The 21,515-nt window shown below is 43.2% G+C and overlaps 1 protein-coding gene across 1 annotated transcript in view; it reads left to right on the top strand.

The window, feature by feature from the left end:
• The window catches only part of GRHL2 (grainyhead like transcription factor 2), a gene marked incomplete at both ends in the record, with an annotated part of 55,534 nt that extends 34,877 nt beyond the window's left edge, over window positions 1-20,657 (top strand). Inside the window, 7 exons of the mRNA XM_082015070.1 lie at window positions 1,933-2,020; window positions 2,108-2,247; window positions 4,438-4,469; window positions 5,914-6,008; window positions 13,004-13,089; window positions 19,244-19,308; window positions 20,543-20,657. Of these exons, the coding sequence (XP_081871196.1) occupies window positions 1,933-2,020; window positions 2,108-2,247; window positions 4,438-4,469; window positions 5,914-6,008; window positions 13,004-13,089; window positions 19,244-19,308; window positions 20,543-20,657 (621 nt within the window). The remainder of the gene's footprint in view (window positions 1-1,932; window positions 2,021-2,107; window positions 2,248-4,437; window positions 4,470-5,913; window positions 6,009-13,003; window positions 13,090-19,243; window positions 19,309-20,542) is intronic.
• Window positions 20,658-21,515: the final 858 nt, after the last annotated feature.

Raw genomic sequence — 21,515 nt, 5'->3', positions numbered from 1 at the left:
ATCAATGAAAAAATGAAAAAACCTCATTCAATTATTTGACTGGTGAGAGCCTAATTTATAGTCACCTATGAGAAGTTATTTCTTCTTCTGTCCTGAAGAGATATGCAAACTCTGATTTATTAGAGATGTGTCAGATGGCTCAGCTGTGAAAACTGTCCAGCAGAAATGCACCATTGTGTAGGCTTGGGTGGCCCCTGCCCTGTGCCATGTGGGATGCTCCTAGCTGAGAAGGGCTGGTAGGTAGTTTTGTGGGTATTGCAGTTGCTGCATTTGTAAAGTGGCTGTGGCACAAATAAGCACTACCAGGTAGGAACGGCTGCCCTGCTCAGAGATTGCCCGCACCCCAAATGACTTGGGTGTCTTGCCTTGAATGAATTAAGACAAAGCTGTGAAGCTTTACCATGTTCATAGTTAACAGAGAATATCAAAGAAAAATCATCAAACCATATGTTCTTCATTGTGAATAAAAGGCTGAGTCCCCCTCAGTTTCTGCTGTCCTAAGAAACTTGTGCTTGCTGCTGTGTACAGGATGAGTTTCGAGGTTCACCCTGCTACCTGTGAGCAGCAGAGCGGCAGCACTGAGCGGCAGGTAGGGCTGTGGCTGCCTGGCAGAGCCACTTTGTGCAGCCCAGGGCTCTCGGGGATGTGCCTTCTGCAGGACAGGGGCTGTGAGGCATGTTTTTGCTCCTTTCTGTCAAAGAACAGGTGGCCTTTAAAGATACAGATGTACCCCTAGAAACAGTTTTGATAAAGGCACAACTCTGAATCCCTTGTCTTCTGTGGTTGAGGTCAGTAACAACTGAATTGGGACCTGAGCCTGGAGGCAGTGTTTCTGTTAGACACCTTCATGATTTTTAAAATGTTTCTTCCGCCACCTATTTCAACCTCTGGAAATCTATTGATAGATCACAGCCAGGAGTACATCTTTCCTTGTATTCTTTTCAAGCTTCGTTCATTGGCTCATGTGTGAAATTTGCCATCTTGAGTGGACATTTTTGTCTTTCCTTACTTACCTCCCCCTCCCCTCTTTCTTTTAAAGAAACTTCTAATTTTAATTTGGAAAGAAACATTAATTTTGCCTGCTGACTGTCTGGGAGCATATGGATCTTTAATGCCCTTCACAACATGACTATTCTTATTTATAAAGTAAACTAGCAGAACTTCAAAGGAGGTGTTGCTGCTTTTTATGTCAATAACAAGTTTTATTTTCTAAACTTGTTGAGAGTGTATTTACATAACAGAAGCCTGCAACTTCCCAGGAGTTCCTGGGGCCTTATAGGGCAGCGCTACATTGCTTTCCAGTGTCTGGAGGGCTTCTCCCTGTTTGAAATGCCTATATTTTTCTGTAAGAGCCCTTGCACTGTTGGCAAGCTGTCAGCATAGCCTTCTTGCACTGGCACATCTCAAAGGCCTCTACAAAGCTGGCCACAGTGGAGCAATGCCACCCCCAGACAAGGTGGGTGGAGGAGAGTTTAGGGAAAAGCTTAGCACAGACATGATCTAAGATGATAGCAATCCTGCAGGTGTTTTACGTCAGTACCTACGCAAGTTATTTGGCCTGAGCACTCTGTCCATCGCAGAGGCGCTGGGCTCAGGGTGCCCTCTGCACAAGCTGTCGTGGCAACAGCCCTCCTACGGACTGCATGCTGCCTGAGCTGTCTATCCCATCTCCTCCAAGCCAACATGCAGATATGTTCTTGCTGTGTCCAGCCCTGGAGGCTCTTGGATGTGCCAGCCTGAGTTTCAGGCACAGATGATCAATCCAGAGCTGGCACATTCCCAACAACCTGGACAGATTTATCCGTAATGGAATAATCAGTTTCTGTTTCGGCATTTCTGATGTGTCTGTTGCTGTAGTTCCAGGCCTCGCAGAGTATGGTGCTCACAGTGGCCTCTTTGGCTAATGACTGTGGATTGTCTTTTTTGCATCAGGGAGCAGAAAGGAAAATCCGAGATGAAGAGAGGAAGCAGAACAGAAAGAAAGGCAAAGGCCAGGCATCTCAAGCCTCATGTAATAACTGTGAGTAAGATGGACCTTTCTGGTTTGGGGCTAAATCACGCTTAATATGCCTCCTCTCGTAACCACGTTGCTTTGTAATCCTCCTAGCAGCTGAAGGGAAGTTGAGTGCACTCCCTCTGCAAAAAAAGAGTGATATCACCTTCTTCAAAACAATGGCTGACCTGGATTCTCAGCCAGTTCTCTTCATACCAGATGTTCACTTTGGAAACCTACAAAGAACTGGACAGGTAGGAAATGATCATGAGATGAGCCGGTGCCCACCTGCCGTCCAGCCGTGTGTGGTCCTAAGCAGGTTTTAGGAAAACAAAGCACAGTTCCTGGGGGCCGTTGGTTTCAGCTCTCATATTGGTAAATGCAGCTTTTGGTGAGTCACTTCAAAAAGACATTACAAGAAACAACTGCCTTTCCGAGTTCTGGGTGTGAAAAAGAAGTTTATACTTCTTTAACAACTGACTAGTTTGTGTTTGTTACGGTTTTGACATTCTTTTGCTAGGAAGAAAGAATGGAACAAATAGTCAAGAATTTTGAAATAGAAGGTTGATTTGTGACTGAAAGTCTGGTTTTGAATGTGCTATTTGGCTTGATGAAATGAAGTGCCACCTTGTGGTAGCAGAGGTCCCCCTCCCTGTGACAAGTGAAAACAAAGACCAAGCTCTACATGTGTAAGGAGGTCAAGGGTAAGCTCACTAAACACCACTGCCCATTTTCTGTCAGCATCACCTAGAGATCTGGGAATTCCTTGGAAAATATTTTCACTCTACAAAGTAAAAATCTGTCATGCTAATGTTAATATTTAGTACTGGCTTAGTGCAGAAGTCATGGAGTCATTATCACCAGGAAATGTGAGGAAGTCTTTGCTGACTTGAACCTTCTAAGACCTACTTTATTGCTTGCTGGGAAATTGCAAACCTGAATTGGAGGGTCAGCTCTGACAATTTTTTGAATATGAACCTGTTATTTATTAACATCTCAGAGAGTAGAATAAGACCTTTATACATGAGTTTATAAAGACAAAATAAAGGAATTTTATACACTTCTTGCTGCAAAAAATATTAAAATAATGAAGATTAAATGACACTGGGTGTTGGAGTTGTCATTTATTTTAACGCAGTGGGAATTGTGGTAGAGCAAAGCACGAAGAGCACAGACATTGCAATCACAGCTGTCACTGACTTACTCTCCAAAATTGGAAAGACACCCACTCACATATCAGTGCTGGGTGCCTTCTGTCCTCATGGCTTTCAAAACAGAATGTGGATTTGTCTCAAAACAGGAGAAGGTAGAAACATTCCCTAATATACGTAATCCTGTAAATAATTTTCTAAACTAACCGGAAGATACCCCAGTTTGCTAGCTCTTAGGCAATGTCCAACTCTGTCTTTTACTGCTTGTATAGGTTGCAGTATTGGCATTCTTGCTATCCTGAACTTTGCAATTGTTTTGTGTATTACTTAATATAAAAATGATTTATTATGACAATAATTTATTATTTATGAATGCTTTATTATGAAAGTGTAGCCACTTTCAGGTCCTGGTGATAGAACGAGTTACAGACCTCAGCTTTGCGCACACACATGCACCTCTGAGCTATTTGCACTGTGCAGGTTCAGAAGTGAAGGCTCCCCTTGAGAGCCAAGTGTGCCGAGTCTTGCCAGCACAAGCACTGGAAGCCTGCCCGAGTGCCTTGCTCTGCTCCGGTGCCCTCCCTTCGCCCCATGCTTGCACACTAACTGAACAGCTTGAGTGCTGGGGCACTTCTTGGTGTGGACCCACAGAGCAGGCACGTTGTGAGGAATTTGGCTGACTGTTCTGTAAAGCCTTTGACAACTGACTGATTTTGTATCTTCCCAGCTACTGTTAGCCACGGTTGCTGCTCTTGTAAATTTGGTCCCAGTGACTCTGAGCTATACTGATTTACACAAAACAATGGTCTGGACTTGCGCGTCTGCCCGCAGCCTGTGCAAGAGTTCAGCTGTACCATTAGCAATTGTATTTCCATTAGGCCTGTAGTTTAATGTTGGTCTTTATAGTTTAATTAGATTTTCAGACAGTATTAAATATATAGAAAAGCTTGTGAGTGTTGTGGCTTAAATTGTATTAGGGGTAATTTAGGTGAGTAGTGATCTGATTTACAGGATTATAAAATAATTTGGAAAATTATATAAACCAGGGAGAGGGCAATGTTTGTCAAAATGCTTTGATATATTTCCACTGATGATATTCAACAGCAGTTTTTCTAAGCCATGCTTTTTCCAGATCACAGTTGGAACTAGAGATGTTTGCGTTTTCTGGAAGGAAAAGAATTTTTAAAAGATAAAAAACTGCAAACCAATTGTTGCCTTTTCTCCCTTTTGAAGTCATTCTGTTAAGCAAGTGTCTGAGTTTTGGGAATAATTTTTTTTTTTCCACCCTTCCAGGTTTACTATAATACAGATGATGAGAGAGAAGGGTAAGATATTTATTGTTTCACAACCTTTGCAGTTAGCAGTTCAGACTCATAGAAGGCAGACACAAAACATGAAATCAGATAAAACTAATTCCCTTTTCCCCCTTTTCTCATGTTCTCCCATCACTAACAGTAGGTGAATAACATGTAGAACTGGTTAGAGGGAGTTTTTTTGATGATAACTTTCTTTTCCTTCATGCAAACTGTCTGCTTTATATCTGTTTTTTATTACATTTCCAAGTAAAACAGTTTAAACAGCCATAAAGTTCAATAAAGGGACAGGACAATATATTTGATAAGAAAGTGCCTTTTATATATATAAGGGTGCTCAAATAATTTAAAACCCAGGAATTTTTTACTGGAGCACTGAACTTCACTGCATTCCTGAAAGCTGTTTAGCACTGAACTTGTGTGTATGTGACAAATACAGGAACTGTGGAGAGAATGCCCAAGCGCCAGAGAGAAGAGCAGAAAGAGATCCTGGGCAGGGGGAAGGTTGGAAATGGGAGCACTGCCTATCTGGCTTTGGAGGGGCTGGAATAATTGCAGAAAGTCCCTAAAATAGCTGGAGATGTCATCAAATAGGGGCTTTAGTGTGTGTGGCTGAAGTTCAGCCTGTATTAACTGTAATGTGTGCAAGCCCCATACTTCATAAGTTGCTTGAATCCCAAGTGAGCACCCTCAGATCCGAGAGTTTGGAGTAAGACAATTGCACTCACGTAAGCCTGCAAAGAGAGGCCAGTGGTAGGGAATGGCTGGGCACCTGCAGCTGACACTGACTTGAAAACACGAGGCCCTTTTTGTTTCTTTTATGAAGCTAGTGTTCTTCACAAGGCTCACAGTGGACTCTGAGGTACCAAGCACATTGGTTTCAGTTCTCTCCTCCAAGACTAAAAGGAGATACTGAGTCCTGCCAGAGCTACTCCGAGAGGAGGGGGCAGCTGTAGTGCCCTCAGCTTCCCCAGCAGAGTGTGTCACAGCTTCGGGGGATCTGGCACAGCATGTTATTCCTTTTGAACTTGCTGGCTTGTATGGTCTTGGATTTTTTAAATATTGCCAGTGTTTCCCGAGGCTGTCTCCTTGACCCCAAAGAGGAGATAAATCGATGTATAAATGTGGGTCCAGCTCCTTTACTTAGCTGTTTCTTCCTCTCCACCCTCCTTCCCTCAATATTTAAACAGTTAAGGGCTGTTGGGATTTTCAAAATAGTGTGTAACATTGGAGCATATTTTCCTGTCACCTGTACCAGACAGTCAGTCTGGGCAATTTGAGAGACTTGGAGTGTTCAGATAAGTGTCAAAAGCTAAATCCTGACAGTTTCTGGTCTGGTGCTACTTGAGTAGCTAGTGGGGTTTTTGCCAAAGTGAGTCATGACTGCTGGTGTTGTCTCCTCTACTGTTGAGAGCACAGTTTTACTGTGACGTGGTCCCTGTTGTGTGTTTTCCAGTAGCAGTGTCCTCGTCAAAAGGATGTTCCGGCCTGTGGAGGAGGAGTTTGGTCCATCCCCTTTGAAGCAAATGAAAGAAGAAGGCCTGAAAAGAGGTAACAGTCAATTCATAACACATAAAAATAATGCTCTGGAACTCATGCCCTCAGGCTGGGAACAGCAGGTGTGGCTCAGACCATGTCAATTGTTTGATGCTAGTGAAATGTGGGGTACATGGGAGAAGATATCATTACACCTACTGGTATACAAGGAGGCATTTTAACAAATGTTAATAATGATTTAAAAGCAGAAAAGAAAAAGGACTGTGCTATCTCAAGAAGGGATCAGGACACAAGTGTATATAAAATATAAAAAAGCTAGAAGGTTTCTTGATCCTTGGCCAAGCTATGTAGTTCGTAAATGTTCCAGTAGCAAATCTGTGGTTGTCTATTTTTAACTTTTGCTCATCTTTTCTGTTCCGACTGGGATCACAAGCAAATATGCAAGATGCACTGGGTCAAATACAGAGACCTTACACAGGCAAGCTCCTGCTGACTGCAGAGTGAGATTAGCCTGAATAAAATCTCAGAAATTTCCTACGCAATTAGAAATATAAGGCATGGAGAGATATATTCCAGCAGACCTAACTGAATTGTTCAAGAGCTTGTTTAACTGTTTCCCTTAACTGTTTTCACTGCCCTGAGTGAATATTATCACAGTTGTGTTTCATATCCTATACCAGTCCAAATCCTGTTTTCCAGTCTGCTACAGTGAAGTGTAAGTTGAGTCACATTGAAGCAATGGTTTAGGTAGAGCTGTTAAACTTTGAGCTGAAGGTAAAGGATGAGCAGATGGTGGTTTTGTCCACAAAATCTGCTTTGTGTACTGTCACTTCCAGTGCAGTGCTATAGGTGATAGCTTCCTACACTGCCACTGTTAAACACTCTGGAGAATATATGCCATTCCCTCAGTCTCGTGAATTCTGTCATGTAAGTTTATTGGAGGCTCCAGGGGTTTGAACAACTTATATAACTCAAACTTGCAAATGTTTTGAGGTTTACCCATTAGTGTGTGAGAAAACAAAGCAATAAGGTACAGAAGTGAGCTCAGTTGTTCTTAGTTGCACCATATGTAAGACTCATTTGAGATATATGGAACCAACTTCCTAGAAGCCTGCATTTGCAAAGTTTCTCTGTTGGCTAGGGTGGTGTGCTTCAACCAGGAGAAGCATATAAGATTACAAGGATGGAGACTGATATCTTCCTGGAATAAATGTGAACATATTCTTCTTTTAATTAAATCTTCAAGTAATTATGTGAGGTCAGTACTGACCACAGACTTGCATCTTGTTGACTCAAGGCCTTGACCAAATTCACATTGTCAGGGCTCCATCAGGCAGAAGGGGACAGCCACAAAGGGTACATAAAGAACTATCTTCACCTGGGTTTCCCAGGTGGAAGCCTGGAGAATTGCCTGCAAGGAGATATTGGTTTGCTTTGATTATTCCTGTCCTTTGCTGTGGTAAGTTGTTTTAATATTGTCCAGGATTTGCAAGCATTTCAAGGGGAAGAGTTGAAAGAGAAAAAATGTTTCTCAACTGGTGGCAAAATTATGTTAAATAATTAAATCCAGGAGAGGCACAGAACCAGAGAAGCTGGAGGATGCTCTCTTCACATCCCCTTCCTGTTCAGTGTTTCTTGCAACTTGGACTATGCTGGCTGGAGGCCAAGCCTCTTCCAGCATGGCCTTTGCTCTGGTGAACTTCCTGCCATCGGGAACCCTGCATCTGGGATTGTGCTGCTGGAGCTGAATCTGCCCAGTTGGCAATACTGTCATTGCCACAGGAGTCACTGGGCATTAAAATATTCTGCTGTTTTTCTCCCAGATTTATTTTGCACAGCAGAATCAATAACTCTAGAGAGCAGGTATAGGTGGAGCACCAGTATAATATTTGAGAGAGCGCAGGTCTGATATGTGAAAATATGCATTAAAAGCAATGTAATTCCAAGGTGGCAGTCGTGGTTTAACCCATGTTTGCAATAAGCACCACACAGTCACTTGCTCACTTGACCCCCTGACCAGTGGGATGGGGGGAGAGAAATATGAAAAAAGTAAAAGTGAGGAAATTAATGTGTTGAGGTAAAGACAGTTTAATAGGTAAAGCAAAAGCCGCACACACAAGCAAAACAAACACAGAATTACAGAATCACAGAATCACTAGGTTGGAAAGGACCTTCAAGATCATCAAGTCCAACCATTAATCCAGCGCCACCATGTCCCTTAAACCATGTCCTGAAGCGCCACATCCACACGTTTTTTGAACACTTCCAGAGATGGCGACTCCACCACCTCCCTGGGCAACCTGTTCCAATGCTTGACCACTCTCTCGGTGATGAAATTTTTCCTAATATCCAATCTAAACCTCCCCTGGCGCAACTTGAGGCCATTTCCTCTTGTCCTATCGCTAGTTACTTGGGAGAAGAGACCAACAGCCTCGTCGCCACAACCCCCTTTCAGGTAGTTGTAGAGAGCGATAAGGTCTCCCCTCAGCCTCCTCTTCTCCAGACTGAACAAGCCCAGTTCCCTCAGCCGCTCCTCATAAGACTTGTGCTCCAGACCCCTCACCAGCTTCTCTGGACACGCTCCAGCACCTCAACATCCTTCTTGTAGTGAGGGGCCCAAAACTGAACACGGGATTCGAGGTGCAGCCTCACCAGTGCTGAGTACAGGGGCACAATCACTTCCCTACTCCTGCTGGCCACACTATTGCTGATACAGGCCAGGACACTGTTGGCCGCCTTGGCCACCTGGGCACACTGCTGGCTCATGTTCAGCCGGCTGTCAACCAGCACCCCCAGGTCCCTTTCCGCCGGGCTGCTCTCTAGCCACTCCTCCCCAAGTCTGTAGCGTTGCATGGGGTTGTTGTGGCCAAAGTGCAGGACCCTGCACTTGGCCTTATTAAACCTCATACAATTGGCCTCAGCCCATTGATCCAGCCTGTCCAGATCCCCCTGCAGAGCCCTTCTACCCTCCAGCAGATCAACACTCCCACCCAACTTGGTGTCATCGCAAACTTACTGAGGGAGCACTCGATTCCCTCATCCAGATCATCTATAAAGATATTGAACAAGACCGGCCCCAGAACCGAGCCCTGGGGAACACCGCTTGTGACCGGCTGCCAGCCGGATTTAACGCCGTTCACCACAACTCTCTGGGCTCGGCCATCCAGCCAGTTCCTCACCCAGCGAAGAGTAAACCTGTCTAAGCCACGAGACACCAGTTTCTCCAGGAGAATGCTGTGGGAGACGCTGTCAAAGGCTTTACTAAAGTCCAGGTAGACAACGTCCACAGTCTTTCCCTCATCCACTAGGCGGGTGACCTGGTCATAGAAGGAGATCAGGTTGGTCACTCATTCATTCACTGTGTCATACATAATGGTTACTTGGGAAGACAAATGCCTTAACTCCAAACGTCCCCCCTTCCTTCTTCTTCCCACAGCTTTTTATTGCTGAGCACATCATCATATGGGATGGAATATCCCTTTGGTTAGTTGGGGTCAGCTGTCCTGGCTGTGTCCCCTTCCAACTTCTTGTGCACCCCCAGCCTCCTTGCTGGTGGGGTACCCCAGCAGAAGCAGAAAAGGCCTTGACTCTGTGTAAGCACTGCTCAGCAGTAACAGAAACATCTTTGTATTAGCAACACTGTTTTCAGCATGAATCCAAAACACAGCCCCATACTAGCTACTGTGAGGAAAATTAACTCTGTTCCAGGCAAAACCAGTACAGGTGGCTCATTATCAGAGCAGTGCAGGTAAGTAGGACCCAGTGAGGGATCCAGGCCCACCTGACTAACTGTGACAGTGTGTAGCCTCACCTCTGCGTGGTGGACCTAATTGTAATACTGTCCAGTGGAAGCAAAAGTGTTCAGGGGCAGCCTTCAAGAGAACAGGTCTGAAGGGGTTTGCAAACCATTGGTAAAACAAGGTTCATATTCTCACACAGGTAGCTGCATCTTTGTTAATTATTCTTTCATCTCCTTGACCTCTAAGGGAGGTACAAGTGCCCAACACAGAAATATAAAGTATGTTAATCTGTACCAAGTGTGCAGCGCAACTAGTTACTTGGCTAGACTTTGTGGCCTTTTCCTGTTTTGAGTTCTCAGTAAGAGTTTTCAAATCACTTTCCCTTTCAGATTTCATAGGGAGTTTCCCGTTAATTATAAATCCAGCAGCTGTGTTACAGATCAGGGCGATGTCCAGTCCTGTAGTTGTCAGCTTGAAGAAAGTAATATTTTTGTCTAGCTTTTGTGTCTCAGGAGAGTCATGTTAAACTACTCTGAAACATTTTGGATTCATAACAATCAGGCTTTTGTGAACCATTCCTGTGGAGGACAGCATTCACTCTGTCACCTAGGGAATTTGTGCCTGGGCAATTAGTGAAAACTCCAAATACAGGAAAGAAAAGCTGGGTCACAGCTACCAGCCCTGCCTTCCTTGTCTAAAATGTGCCACATCTCCATCCAGAGACCACAAAGACTGTAGTAGTTACTCTTAGGGTATCTGGGCTCAGACCTGGCTGGTGGCCCAAGCAGGAGGACTTACTGTCCCATCATGTCCATAGTTTCATTTTTGCCACATGTCTGTTGCTTGTCTTCTGCTGTGGCAGATTTGCCAATGGAGAGCCAAGCTGTTAACACTTTTAAAAGGGGTAGTTAACATTGTTCTTCTGCATTGACACTTAAATCCCCAGTTCAGTGGCCTGGCTTCCAAAAATCTCCCAGGTACAACCACCTCCCTTGCCTTCAGCGAAGGCTGGTTGCCACTCTGCAATTTTGTGAAACAGGGCTATTTCTTAAATAACTAGAGATAAATTTATCACCCCTGTCTTTTGCAATTCTCTTTCCCTCCGCCCTGGATGTGCCTCCTGCTGCGGGCCAGCCAGCCTTCTCCCTGTGGTTATGCCAGCATGAAGACTTTTGGGTCTGCATTGTACGCTGAAGCAGGGACCTGATCTGTCTGAAGAACAACTCAGAACAAAGGGTTGTTTTTTCACTCACATCTGCTGTCTGAGAGAGTTCATCATCCAGGAAAATTAACTGAGACGGGTCAGAGTAACAGAGCATAAGGGCAGGGATGAGACAGGGGCTTCTTAAGGCATCGCTGTCACCAGAAGTCATTTATGGGAAGGTGCCCTGGTGAATCAAAGCCGGGATTTTCACACCTGTTGGGGGAAAGAAAAAGCAACAGTCCCCCATATGTTTACCAATCCTGGCTCTCTGTGTGTATAATAGTGATTGAAGTTCCCTGTTATCCTTGTAATGGAGCCTTCGTTCAGCATAACGTTGCCTGACATATCAAGCACAACAGAGGTTTAAAGCTCAGCACTTGGATTGTATAATGTCCCCAACTTTAACCTCGGACTGAGTGATTTTCCCTCCTTTCAGATACGTTTGTAATTATTAAGGCTGGCAGAGGTCCATATATTTGAAAAGCCAGGAGTTACAGGACAGCCCTCTAGTCACAAGAAAAGAATTACTGAATTAATAAAAATGTTAGTACAGGTAAAATTAGCGCTTTGAGTGAGTGCTTGCTCATGCAAGTAAACATATTAAACTAAAGTTTAAATACCGATGTGGATTTTTTTTGTTCTCTTCTATTCTGAGAGTTATTTAGGTGGTGACTCAAAGTTATCTGAGCTTCTAAGTCATTTAAAAGGACACTCTCAGGCAGGTCCCAAAGAATTACCAAAACGTGTGCCTGTGGTAGCAGTTTTGTGGCTTACACTTCTAAATTAAAGATGCAAAAAACCACCATTGTCCTGCACGTGTGGTTTGTAGACCAAGACAGGGGACTGATCTGCCCATGTTTTAAATCTTTTTTCAAAACCTGGGCAAAGAAGCTACAGTTCTCTGGAAGTGGGCCTAAGTCCACCCTGCTACACTAGTGACCTGAGAATTAGCTTCCAAACAGTTGCCTCTGTATGAAAAATGCCATCATCTCCGTTGATTCATCTGCAAGTCATCTATTGAGTTACCTGGTGAAGATATCCTTTGGACCACAAGGATTAGCAGTTTCAAAAGATACCTTTTTCTGCCTGCCAAAAAAAAAAAAAAAAGATGATTGCCAATGTAGTTTGTCACACAGATATAAAATACGTAACTGCGCGTGTGTTTGTACCTAACGTGCAGCACTGCTATTTGAAAAGGCATTTTATTTAGGGAACAAAATAAATTGTGGAACATCTTACGTGACCTGCTACTTTTTCAGCATCATGTGACATTACACCTAAAACACTCCTCTAGAGTTTATGTTTATTCACTTTGTAGCTGTCTGCTTTGCTTTTGCCATGTAGCAGCAAGTTTCCTCCTTTTACCAGTACAAGTCAAAGAGGGGAGAGCAAGAGCTAGAGAGGGCAGGGTACAGCGCCTGTGAGCCACTGAGACCCAGCAGGACACCTGAGGGAGGAAGAGATTTTCAGAAGTACAAATGGCATTTGGGTACCCGAGCAGGGGTGGGCATGCAGGTAAATGCCTGCCTGTCAGATATGCCCTTGAATGTCTCCCCTGTAAAGTCTCAAAAGACTTGAGACTCGTTCTTTCCAGTGTTTATTTTCAGACTGGCCGGGCCCATTTGCAGTGTGTAATGTCAGAGAGCGCTATTTTCCTTTTCGTTGACTTTGCTCTCAAAAGCTCAGCTAAAGGCAAACCAGATTTGTCTTTTCTGCATATCCTTTCCCAGCCTTTTGGATGAAGCCTGGAGAGGTGCAAGCCAACCCGCAGGTTTAGGAAGACCTAGCTTGTGTGTTTTGTCCTACGACGCAGTGACAGGGCCCCAGTGCTTTTTAGCTTCTCTTATTTCAGTAAATGGAGGTCTAAATTCTTGAAGATCTAGATTCCCCACATTAAATGAAATTTGCTGAATTTTCTTCCTGTGTTTTCAAAGCAACTATGATGTGTCTTCAGTGTTTAGATCACTTTTTTTTAAAGTGCAAACCATCTTCAGCACTTCATTTTATCTGCCATGGATTAATATTTGTTTTTCTACTCAGTGTGGTGTGTTTTATCTGTTCATTTGACTGAACCTGCTCCAAGTTTGACTTTTTTTCTGTTTCAGTGCTTTTGTATGTGAGGAAGGAGACAGATGAGGTGTTTGATGCTTTGATGCTGAAATCACCCACAGTAAAGGGGCTAATGGAAGCGGTAAGTATCCGATGTCCTCACATTGTTTGTCTTTCTTGGCAAGAAAATCTTGAGGCTTTCAATGTATTACTGAGATAAAACGCAATATAAAGATGAAGTTATTCTCAAATGCATTTAAAGCATTTCATAAAGGCTTTCTGGAGCACACCTCTAAAATGCTGGCATGTTCTGAATTCAGTGCTGTTAGCAGGTTGCTGGGATTAAATAGTGTCACAGGGCTGGTTTATCGGAGACCTGAGCCTTGAGGAATGGCTGTAATTAACCAGTGTCAGGGAAGCAGAGGGATGCAGGCTCCATTTTCTGAAATGCTTCTTTCTGAACTGATGATGATTCAGAGCCTGTTGAATCTTTTCCTGTAATGCCCATCGGTGTGTTCACAGCCATCTTTTAAAGACGCCGCCCAAGGATGCACTGCTTCCATGTGAATTTCATATGGCTTTTGTGCAATTCCTGTTCCAACATATGAGGCAGCTGCTGAACCAATGCAGACTAGTCATGCATACCTCCTGCCTCAAATTTGTTCTGTAGGCCTCGCTCCCAGTGACCTACCTAGCAGGCAGCCTACCTTCCTGCTTTGTTGGTTCAAGTTTTTGCTTGTTACCCATTCCTTGTGATCTTGAGTGGCTATTTCCACATTTAATCCTGTTTGTATGAGCTGATGTGTGAAACTTGGTGAGGGAAGAGTTAAGAAGCAACCACATGTCTCACTGCTTTGGTGGGGGGACTAATGTGAGATTGACATGTGGGGCACTGAGTTGATTTCCAGCCTTGGTTACATGTTACATAGGAGAGAAGATGGGAATGGACGAAAGTGTCCCTAGAGAGCTCAGCTGGGTGCTAGAAGTACGTATATTCCTACTTTCATAAAACTGTCACAGTGTCTTATTGCATGTACCAGACACTTCAAATGCAGTAAAGGTTGAGTTATTTGGTCAACATTTGGCCAGTAGCAGAAGGCAAAAGAAGATTTGTGGGTTAGTGAAGTTGTTTAAAGCACCTATTCAGGTCAGGGTATCTCTGAGGAGAGTCAACATTCTACGGATGTCCTAACTGTGCTTTTGGTACTGTTTGTTAGCTGTGACTGCAGTTCAGTTGTTAGGCAGAACACACATGTATAGTAAAAGCCAGGCTTTGCTTGAAGAGGCAATTCACGATAAGCTGTAGCACTATTTCATCTTGCCTTTATATGGAAGTTAAAAGCATGTTATAATCCTTCTATCACCCTTCAAGCTAACATGAATATTTTATCTCCAGTAGTCTGTGCCTCTCCATGCCTGTTCTCCAGCCACTGTGTAACACAAAAACAAAGCTGGTGCAGAAGCAGGAAAGGTTTCTGCATACCTCTGCTAGCACAGCTGCTGACTCAGTGGCATGTTTTCCGGACCAGAGAAATCTGATCTGTTGTAAAATGTCCCAGTTCACTGCAAGGAACACACTCAGAAACTTTTTATACTCTTTGGTAGGATATTGTGTATAAATCAATGCCAAAAAGCTGTCAAACTGCATATTCTTAAATACTCTCTCCACAGTCGTTTCAGCGAATCATGTAATTTTGTAATTGTGCATGTCTTAAATGCTCAATTCTAAACTCAGTGCTAAGAACTTAGAAACTGAGGCTCTGAACATTATAGAGCCCCAGATCTGAAAGACAGCACCAATGATCCTGAATCATACCCTTCTTCTCTGTTTATGGATTTTACTTTTTTTTTTCCTTAATCACTCTTCGTAGTCTGTGGCTTTCTCCTAATTTTCCATCATTAATGATATTGTTTTCTCAGATACTACGTTTATTTTATTCTCTCGTATACCCCCATTCCAAATGAACAATTAGATTCCTTCTCAGATTTCTCTCTCTTGGCAAATATCTAGAGGTCTAAGGTTTCAGAGACAGAGTACATCTCAGAAAGTGGTGCAAGTGTTTGGTTTTTAACATGTTTGCATCCTAGACTAGTCAGTCTTGATCAACGGAAAATAGTGAAACAATTGCCTGTCACAAAACATCACACATATGTGGTGAATGACCAACCAGCTCTAAATCCTTCTCTCAGCCTGATCCAAAGTCAGGTTAACTCTGTGGATCTCAGGTACCTGAGTTTTACATTGTGCAGAATCACATATTTATTCGAATTACAGAAGGTGAGCTAAATTGGGAAATTCAAGCATCTCCCAAAGTCTTTCTAAAATTAAAAGCTAACAGCTGAGCTCAATATAGCTTGCTTAGACCAAACTTCATTAGCTACCTGTCTATGTATGTGTCCTTCCAACCAATGCAGGGCAACAGACGGGACCATTCAATAGAAGTAAGTTGGCAAAAGTGCTTTTCTACGTGCTTCAACCAGCCCAGATGTTGCCTTTTCTGTCTTCCTGACTCCAGCAGAGAAAGCATTTCTGGTGGCTTGTACAATCAGATATGTGCTACAGACAAACTTCCCCTGCCAGGGGACTGCAGCCCAGAGGGACAGACAGACTGTTATTTCAGTGCCACTCTGAAAGCTGTCCCACTGCTTCAGGCATCCTAAGGGAAGGAAAGAATTCTCTACTCAGAAGATTGAAAAACGAACAATGGAGATATTAAAGGAAAATATTCCTCCAAATAAAGATTTTTTTTTTAAATTCATTGTAGTCTGCTTGGGGTCAGGTGAGAAACCCTGTTATTTTATATGGAAGTTGGCAGTAGTGGTGTTCCCCCTGAGTTGGCAACAAATGTGTTTCAGAAGAGGTGTTAAGTGAGATGCCCTAGCAGATGGTAGCTCTCTGCTTTCTCAGATTCTGCTGCAGGACTTAGCACATTTGCACTGGAGACTTGTTTTCTGAGCCTGTGAGGGGGAGGCTCTCCCATACCCCCTCTTCGAGTCTTGCTTCCACAGCTCGCCATTTCGTATAATTGGTTGAATCCTTAGGGCTTCCTGAGAAATGCGCTTATTCAATCAGCTGGAAGTCTTTTGCAAAGCTCGCTAATCCCTGCATGTTATATAAATCCTGCACCTGTCATAAGCAGTGCAAGGCAAGGCTTTCTCAGCCCTACTTCTCATAGCTGATGTAGGAAGTGGTGTCCTAGAGTCCCAAACCGCTTTGAGCAACATTTGGAATGCGTGAGTGTTAGGTATCCCAAATATCCTAGGGAAGTTTTATGTTGGAATGTGTAGAATGCTGTATATTAGCTGCTATTAAACCTCTTTGGCACAGGAATATTTCTCCCTGCTTGTTTATTTGCATGGAGTGAGTGAAAAGTGTCTTCAGGTACTGATTGTACAATATCACTAGGCTTCAGAGGTAACAACCCAGAGAAGAAGATATATCATTTTCTCATGTTCACACAGTTGTGATGTTTTCTGTGGTTTCAGGTTGTAGTTTTACTCTGATGCCTGTTATGAAGGATTTTTTCAACATGAAAATGGATGAAATGGAGCCATTTTAATTATTGCTCTACATGAAAACTTAAATTTAGGGGTACAACAAAACCACGTAAAAAAGTTCAGCACGAGATTGCTTATTTGATGTCATTCTATTAATGGTAAACAAAGCTAGAGTGTAAGAAAAAATAAAACGAGAACATGAAAGCTTGTCTGAGAACTTCTCAAAGGCAGTCAAGATGTGCCTTCACAGTGTGGCACCTGGGTACCCCAGAGGAGTCACCAGCCTCAGGTCAGACAGCTGCCCTCCATGGGCAGCACAGGATGAGGCATTGAAGGAAGGGAGACTTGGAAAGATGGTGGTAGACAGGGGTAGAATGTGAGGGGCAAGGTGTGGGTACCTACACCAGTGGTTCTTGTCAGAGGTAGGTGATACCTTCTACTGGGCATCCTGCCCATGGATCCTCCTCTGGATTTATGTGCGTAGGCTGTGTCAGGCATTCATGAAGGCTAGGTGGGGCAGCCTGTCCTGTCTGTGATGGAGAGTAGCTGGACTAGATTAGGACATCCCACACAGGGATATGGCAAACCCTGGGTTCAGTTCTGCCCTGTTTGGAGCAAAGACTTCAACTTGCTCCAGATAAGCTGGGTGTGTTATGGAGCTTCTTTGTAGGGTGCATTTCCACCCCATGCATGTGGTTACATAACTTTTGCATAGGCTACATAGGGCTCAGAGTGAAAGAGATTGGTTTTATAGTCTGATAGTGAGGATGCTTGTGCGTGAGAAGACAAGTGGGGTGAAGCCCCTCTTCTCATAAATGTACAAAGCATTTTGTGTACATTTGTACACCCCACAGCAGGGAGAATCTGACCCTACAGCATATGAGCTTGCGCAGCCTTGATGCTGAATTAGGCCTCTCCCAAGGCAGGTGAGAACATGGAATCAGGACTACCATCAGTATCTCCAGCACCATATCCAAGAGGGCAGTGAAACATGCTGGTGTGAGTAAAACTGAAGTAACAAATACAACCCACAATCTAATATGTGTTTTGTTCTCTGCTAGATGCAAAACTCAGGGAGTGGATGGGTCTAGTGTACCTTATCAGTTACTCCTTGTTTACATCCTCCCCTTTCTGTTAGCCACAGATGTACGCTGTGGTCAGGGGAAACTGCAGTGTAAAAGAAGCTTTATTCGTTCTTCAAAATCTTGGAATTACGCAACACTTTTTAAGTACAAAATTGCAGCTTAGGTAAAATGACAATTATACAACTAATAGGTGATGTAGGCAAGTATAGGCTAATTAATTCTCTCTCTTAGAGAATCCTGGCTCTCTGGACGGGAGCTGTGCTTGAGGTTCAACCTGTGGCTGTTTGAATCTGTCCTTGTTGCTGAGTTTATCCATTGCTTTCTATCCATTTTCTTTTTCATGATAACTGCTTTAATTTACTTCTCTAAAATGTCACTTTTTCTCATTGGAAGTCTGAGCACAAACACAAAGAAAGGATTTTACAGTGACTGATGTTTGGCAGTCTTCAAATGTCTTTTTAATTGTGCATTTCAGTTTTCTAATGCAGAAAGATAATGCAGAAGATAAATAGTCAGCTATTTAGCTGCAACTTCATTTCACCTGGGAAGAGCAGGAAACTTACTTTGGTCGGCAGTAGAGTACCACAGAACATTAATCACTGACAAAAATGTAATTTTTCTGTAATTGTTTTGCCTTTTGGGACAATCCTTTTCTAAAGTATGGGCTGTGACACCTGTTCCCTCAAAGAAGGGTCACAATTTGGAAAGGAAACCTGGCTCAGACAGAGGGCTCAGGGACACCATCTCCATGAGCACACCACAGACTCACTGCGGAATGGACGTCCAAAAACTTACTAAAACACTGCTGCAAAGAAATGCCAAAACATGGGGAAATGCTTGTTAGTATTGGTAATTTGTCAGCTAAATAGTTCTTCCTTCAAAAGTTTTCCTATGTTGTCTGCTTTATCATTTGAGTAGCTGGCAAGAGGTTTATTTTAGAAGTCCTTTACCTTGTTAACACACTTCTCTGCGGCATCTCATCTTGCTATCTGTACACTCAGATCGTGTTTTGTGAGTCAAATAGCGTTCTCATTTTTTCATCCTAGTAACTAGACTGAGTCACCTTCCCAACAATACAGAAGGTTCTTAATCCTGTGTATAGCATGTTTGTGGCCCTTGCCCAATAAAAGGTACCTTGGAGATACTTTTCAGCCAAAAGAAGTGCCATGGAGGGTCCTGTTAGCCTAACAAACCTTGAAATGCCATTGAGAAATAGAAATGTACACATTTTTTTGTTGGTCCATCAATCCATCAGCTCCTGTTGTGTTGCTACTCATCTGCCTTCTGCCCAGTGAAAGAAGCCTTTGCTTCCATGAGACCAGAAAATCAGAATAAGAAATGGCAGAAAGGCAGCTCATCAGATTGAAATTCCCTGGTAAAATCTGAAACTGAAACTAGGAAGAGTGTTGAGTCCTTGAGCAGAGCAGTAGGACATGCTGAGGCAGTTTTGATGACTCACACCCTATGAAAACTTTAGTCTCCAAGTTTCTGGATGGAAACGATTGTGGTTTTTTGATCAAGACGTTTAGGATTATTCCTTCCTGAATCATCCTTAAATGAAGTCATGGTATAGTTGTGAGTGACTTTTCTGTATAGCTATGCTGTCAAAGTTTGCAGAGATAGTGCAAACTATGCCTTATGTAAAGTGAGAGATGATAATTTCATATTTCTCATTAGTCTGTAGTGATGTTTCTTTTATTTTTATGATTTCAGATCTCTGAGAAATATGGGCTACCAGTTGAAAAGATTGCAAAACTTTATAAGAAGAGCAAAAAGGGGTAAGTAAGCTAACTAACTAGGGCCTATTGCAGGATCCCTTAGAATTACTCAGAGATCCCAACTATGCTTGGGGCCTCATGATGCTGGGCAGTATAAATACTTTTAGGAGACTTGCCCATACACTTGAAATCTTAATGTCTATGGAGACAGCAAGGGTTGGCAGAGAAGGAAACATGAATCTCCAGTCTGTGTCTGACCAGTATTCATAGGCTTACTGTGAAGAAACAGAGCCTGTGTTTGGAAAATGTATTTGGATAAAGTCTGTTTTGTAGACTATACCCTTAATAACATCATGGCACGCTAGCATGGGAGAGGTGCAGCCTTTGCTGTGAATGCAGTGTGGAGTTTCCCGGCAGTGTTAGGAAGAAGTAGGCCACTGTCTGAATCTGAAAGGCAGGCAGGCAATGTTTGCTACATGGATTTTAGCTGAGTAAATTTAGACATGAGCATCACAGCTGTGATTTTAGAATAGCTAGGCTACAACTCCTTGCCATAAATCTAAATCTCTCCTCTTTAACTGTTTTTACTTGTAATAACCACAATAATGTAGTAATATAATTTTAAATCAATTATTTATTTTCAACTGTAACTCTAGCCTAGGATATTGTTTTGTCTGGGGTTTTCTTTAGCTTTCAAGAAGACAGGTGAAACTTCTCATGTTTTACTTCTTTCTAACACTGTTTCCAAGTGATATGTTTGTTGGAAGAAACACTTTATGGTAAGGAGTGAGGAAAACACTCATATACACTTCTAATAGTTGTCGTTGATATTCTCACATCCAAACTGAGTTCTAGGCCTGCAGGCTGTGTGCAAAGCACAAATCACACTGCTTCCCCATGTTAGCGACTCACACCAGGGAGGTGCAGCAGCTCACGCGGCGTGGCTGAGGAGTAGCACGGAGGTGTACCTGGGGGAGCCAACACCAAGCATGGGAAACACCAGCTAGCTGGGTCTGCCAGGGATCTAGAGCACAGCTCACCTTGTAGGCAGCTTAAGTGGGTTAACATCCCAGCACCGGCATGTCCGTTACCTTAACTACTTTGGCAAGGAGTAGCCTCTAATCCAAAGACTATGGGGCAGATCTTGATGATGATTCCCCCTATTATCCCTGTACTGGCATGTGCTGGAGTCTGTTTTTGCATTGTAATGAGGCGAGCACATGTGGTGGAGTGCATGGCTTTCCCTTTTAGTATCCTGGTACATAAAAGTATTGATTTTTGCCTTTGTCACCAGTATCTTGGTAAACATGGATGACAACATTATTGAACACTACTCCAATGAGGACACGTTCATCCTACACATGGAGAGCATGGTTGAAGGCTTCAAGATCACACTGACAGAGATCTAGCCTCAGGCAGAGCCTTTTTGTAAGGAACCGCAGCATTTCATCATTCTTGGAAAGCAGAAGATTCCCCGTGAACCTGACAGACATTGATCAGAGAAACTGTTACTAGACTGCTTTGAAAATACTGTCCATTCTGCGCATGTGCATCCACTGCATATAGACTTGGGTTTGTCAAGCACGAGGCCACTCATGTTAACCTGGTCCCTTATTTATTGTTCCCCACTCTCTAGTGTACAAGCAGTTACCAGCCCCCAGATTTGTAACCAGACGACCCACTGCAAATGTGAAATGCAGCATTTTAATCCATACCTTAGTGTGGATAAGCTCATTCTAAAACATGTTAAGAAACTACGCTGGTCTAGTTTCAGAAATCTGGTGTAAATCGCTTTACCAGTAGTTCTCTCCGTCATTGCCAAAAAGCTGGTGCAGTGCTAAAGATGGGGAAAGAGGCTGACGGAGTTCACTTGCTCAGACTGATCCATATCTCTCTATAGTGTATAGTCTTGCCAAATACCTCTGGTAGTTCTCAGCACGTAGCAATGAGGACTTGTAAGTAAGGCATTCAGCTACAAATGTCACTTGTAAGTAAATGGTAAAGAAACCATTTTAACCTTGTATATAATGTTTATAATATGCAATAATATATTTTAACTACTGTATGTGGGCATGTTTACTGCCACTATGTTTTTGTATGTATTGGGTTTAGGGTTTAACAGAATCTTTCCTAGAGGACTAGATTGCTGCGATCTGTTAAGGAGTGTGTACTGAGAAACTGATAACTGCATCTGCACTCATGTGCTCCACCCTTGCCCACCCAGTTTTATACTGAAATATCAGAGCAAACTGTGTTACAGGGTCTGG

The sequence above is a fragment of the Phaethon aethereus genome (assembly GCF_964289735.1).
Source record: "Phaethon aethereus genome assembly, chromosome: 2".
Lineage (NCBI taxonomy): Eukaryota > Metazoa > Chordata > Aves > Phaethontiformes > Phaethontidae > Phaethon > Phaethon aethereus.
This window is presented reverse-complemented; position numbering and strand designations above follow the sequence as displayed.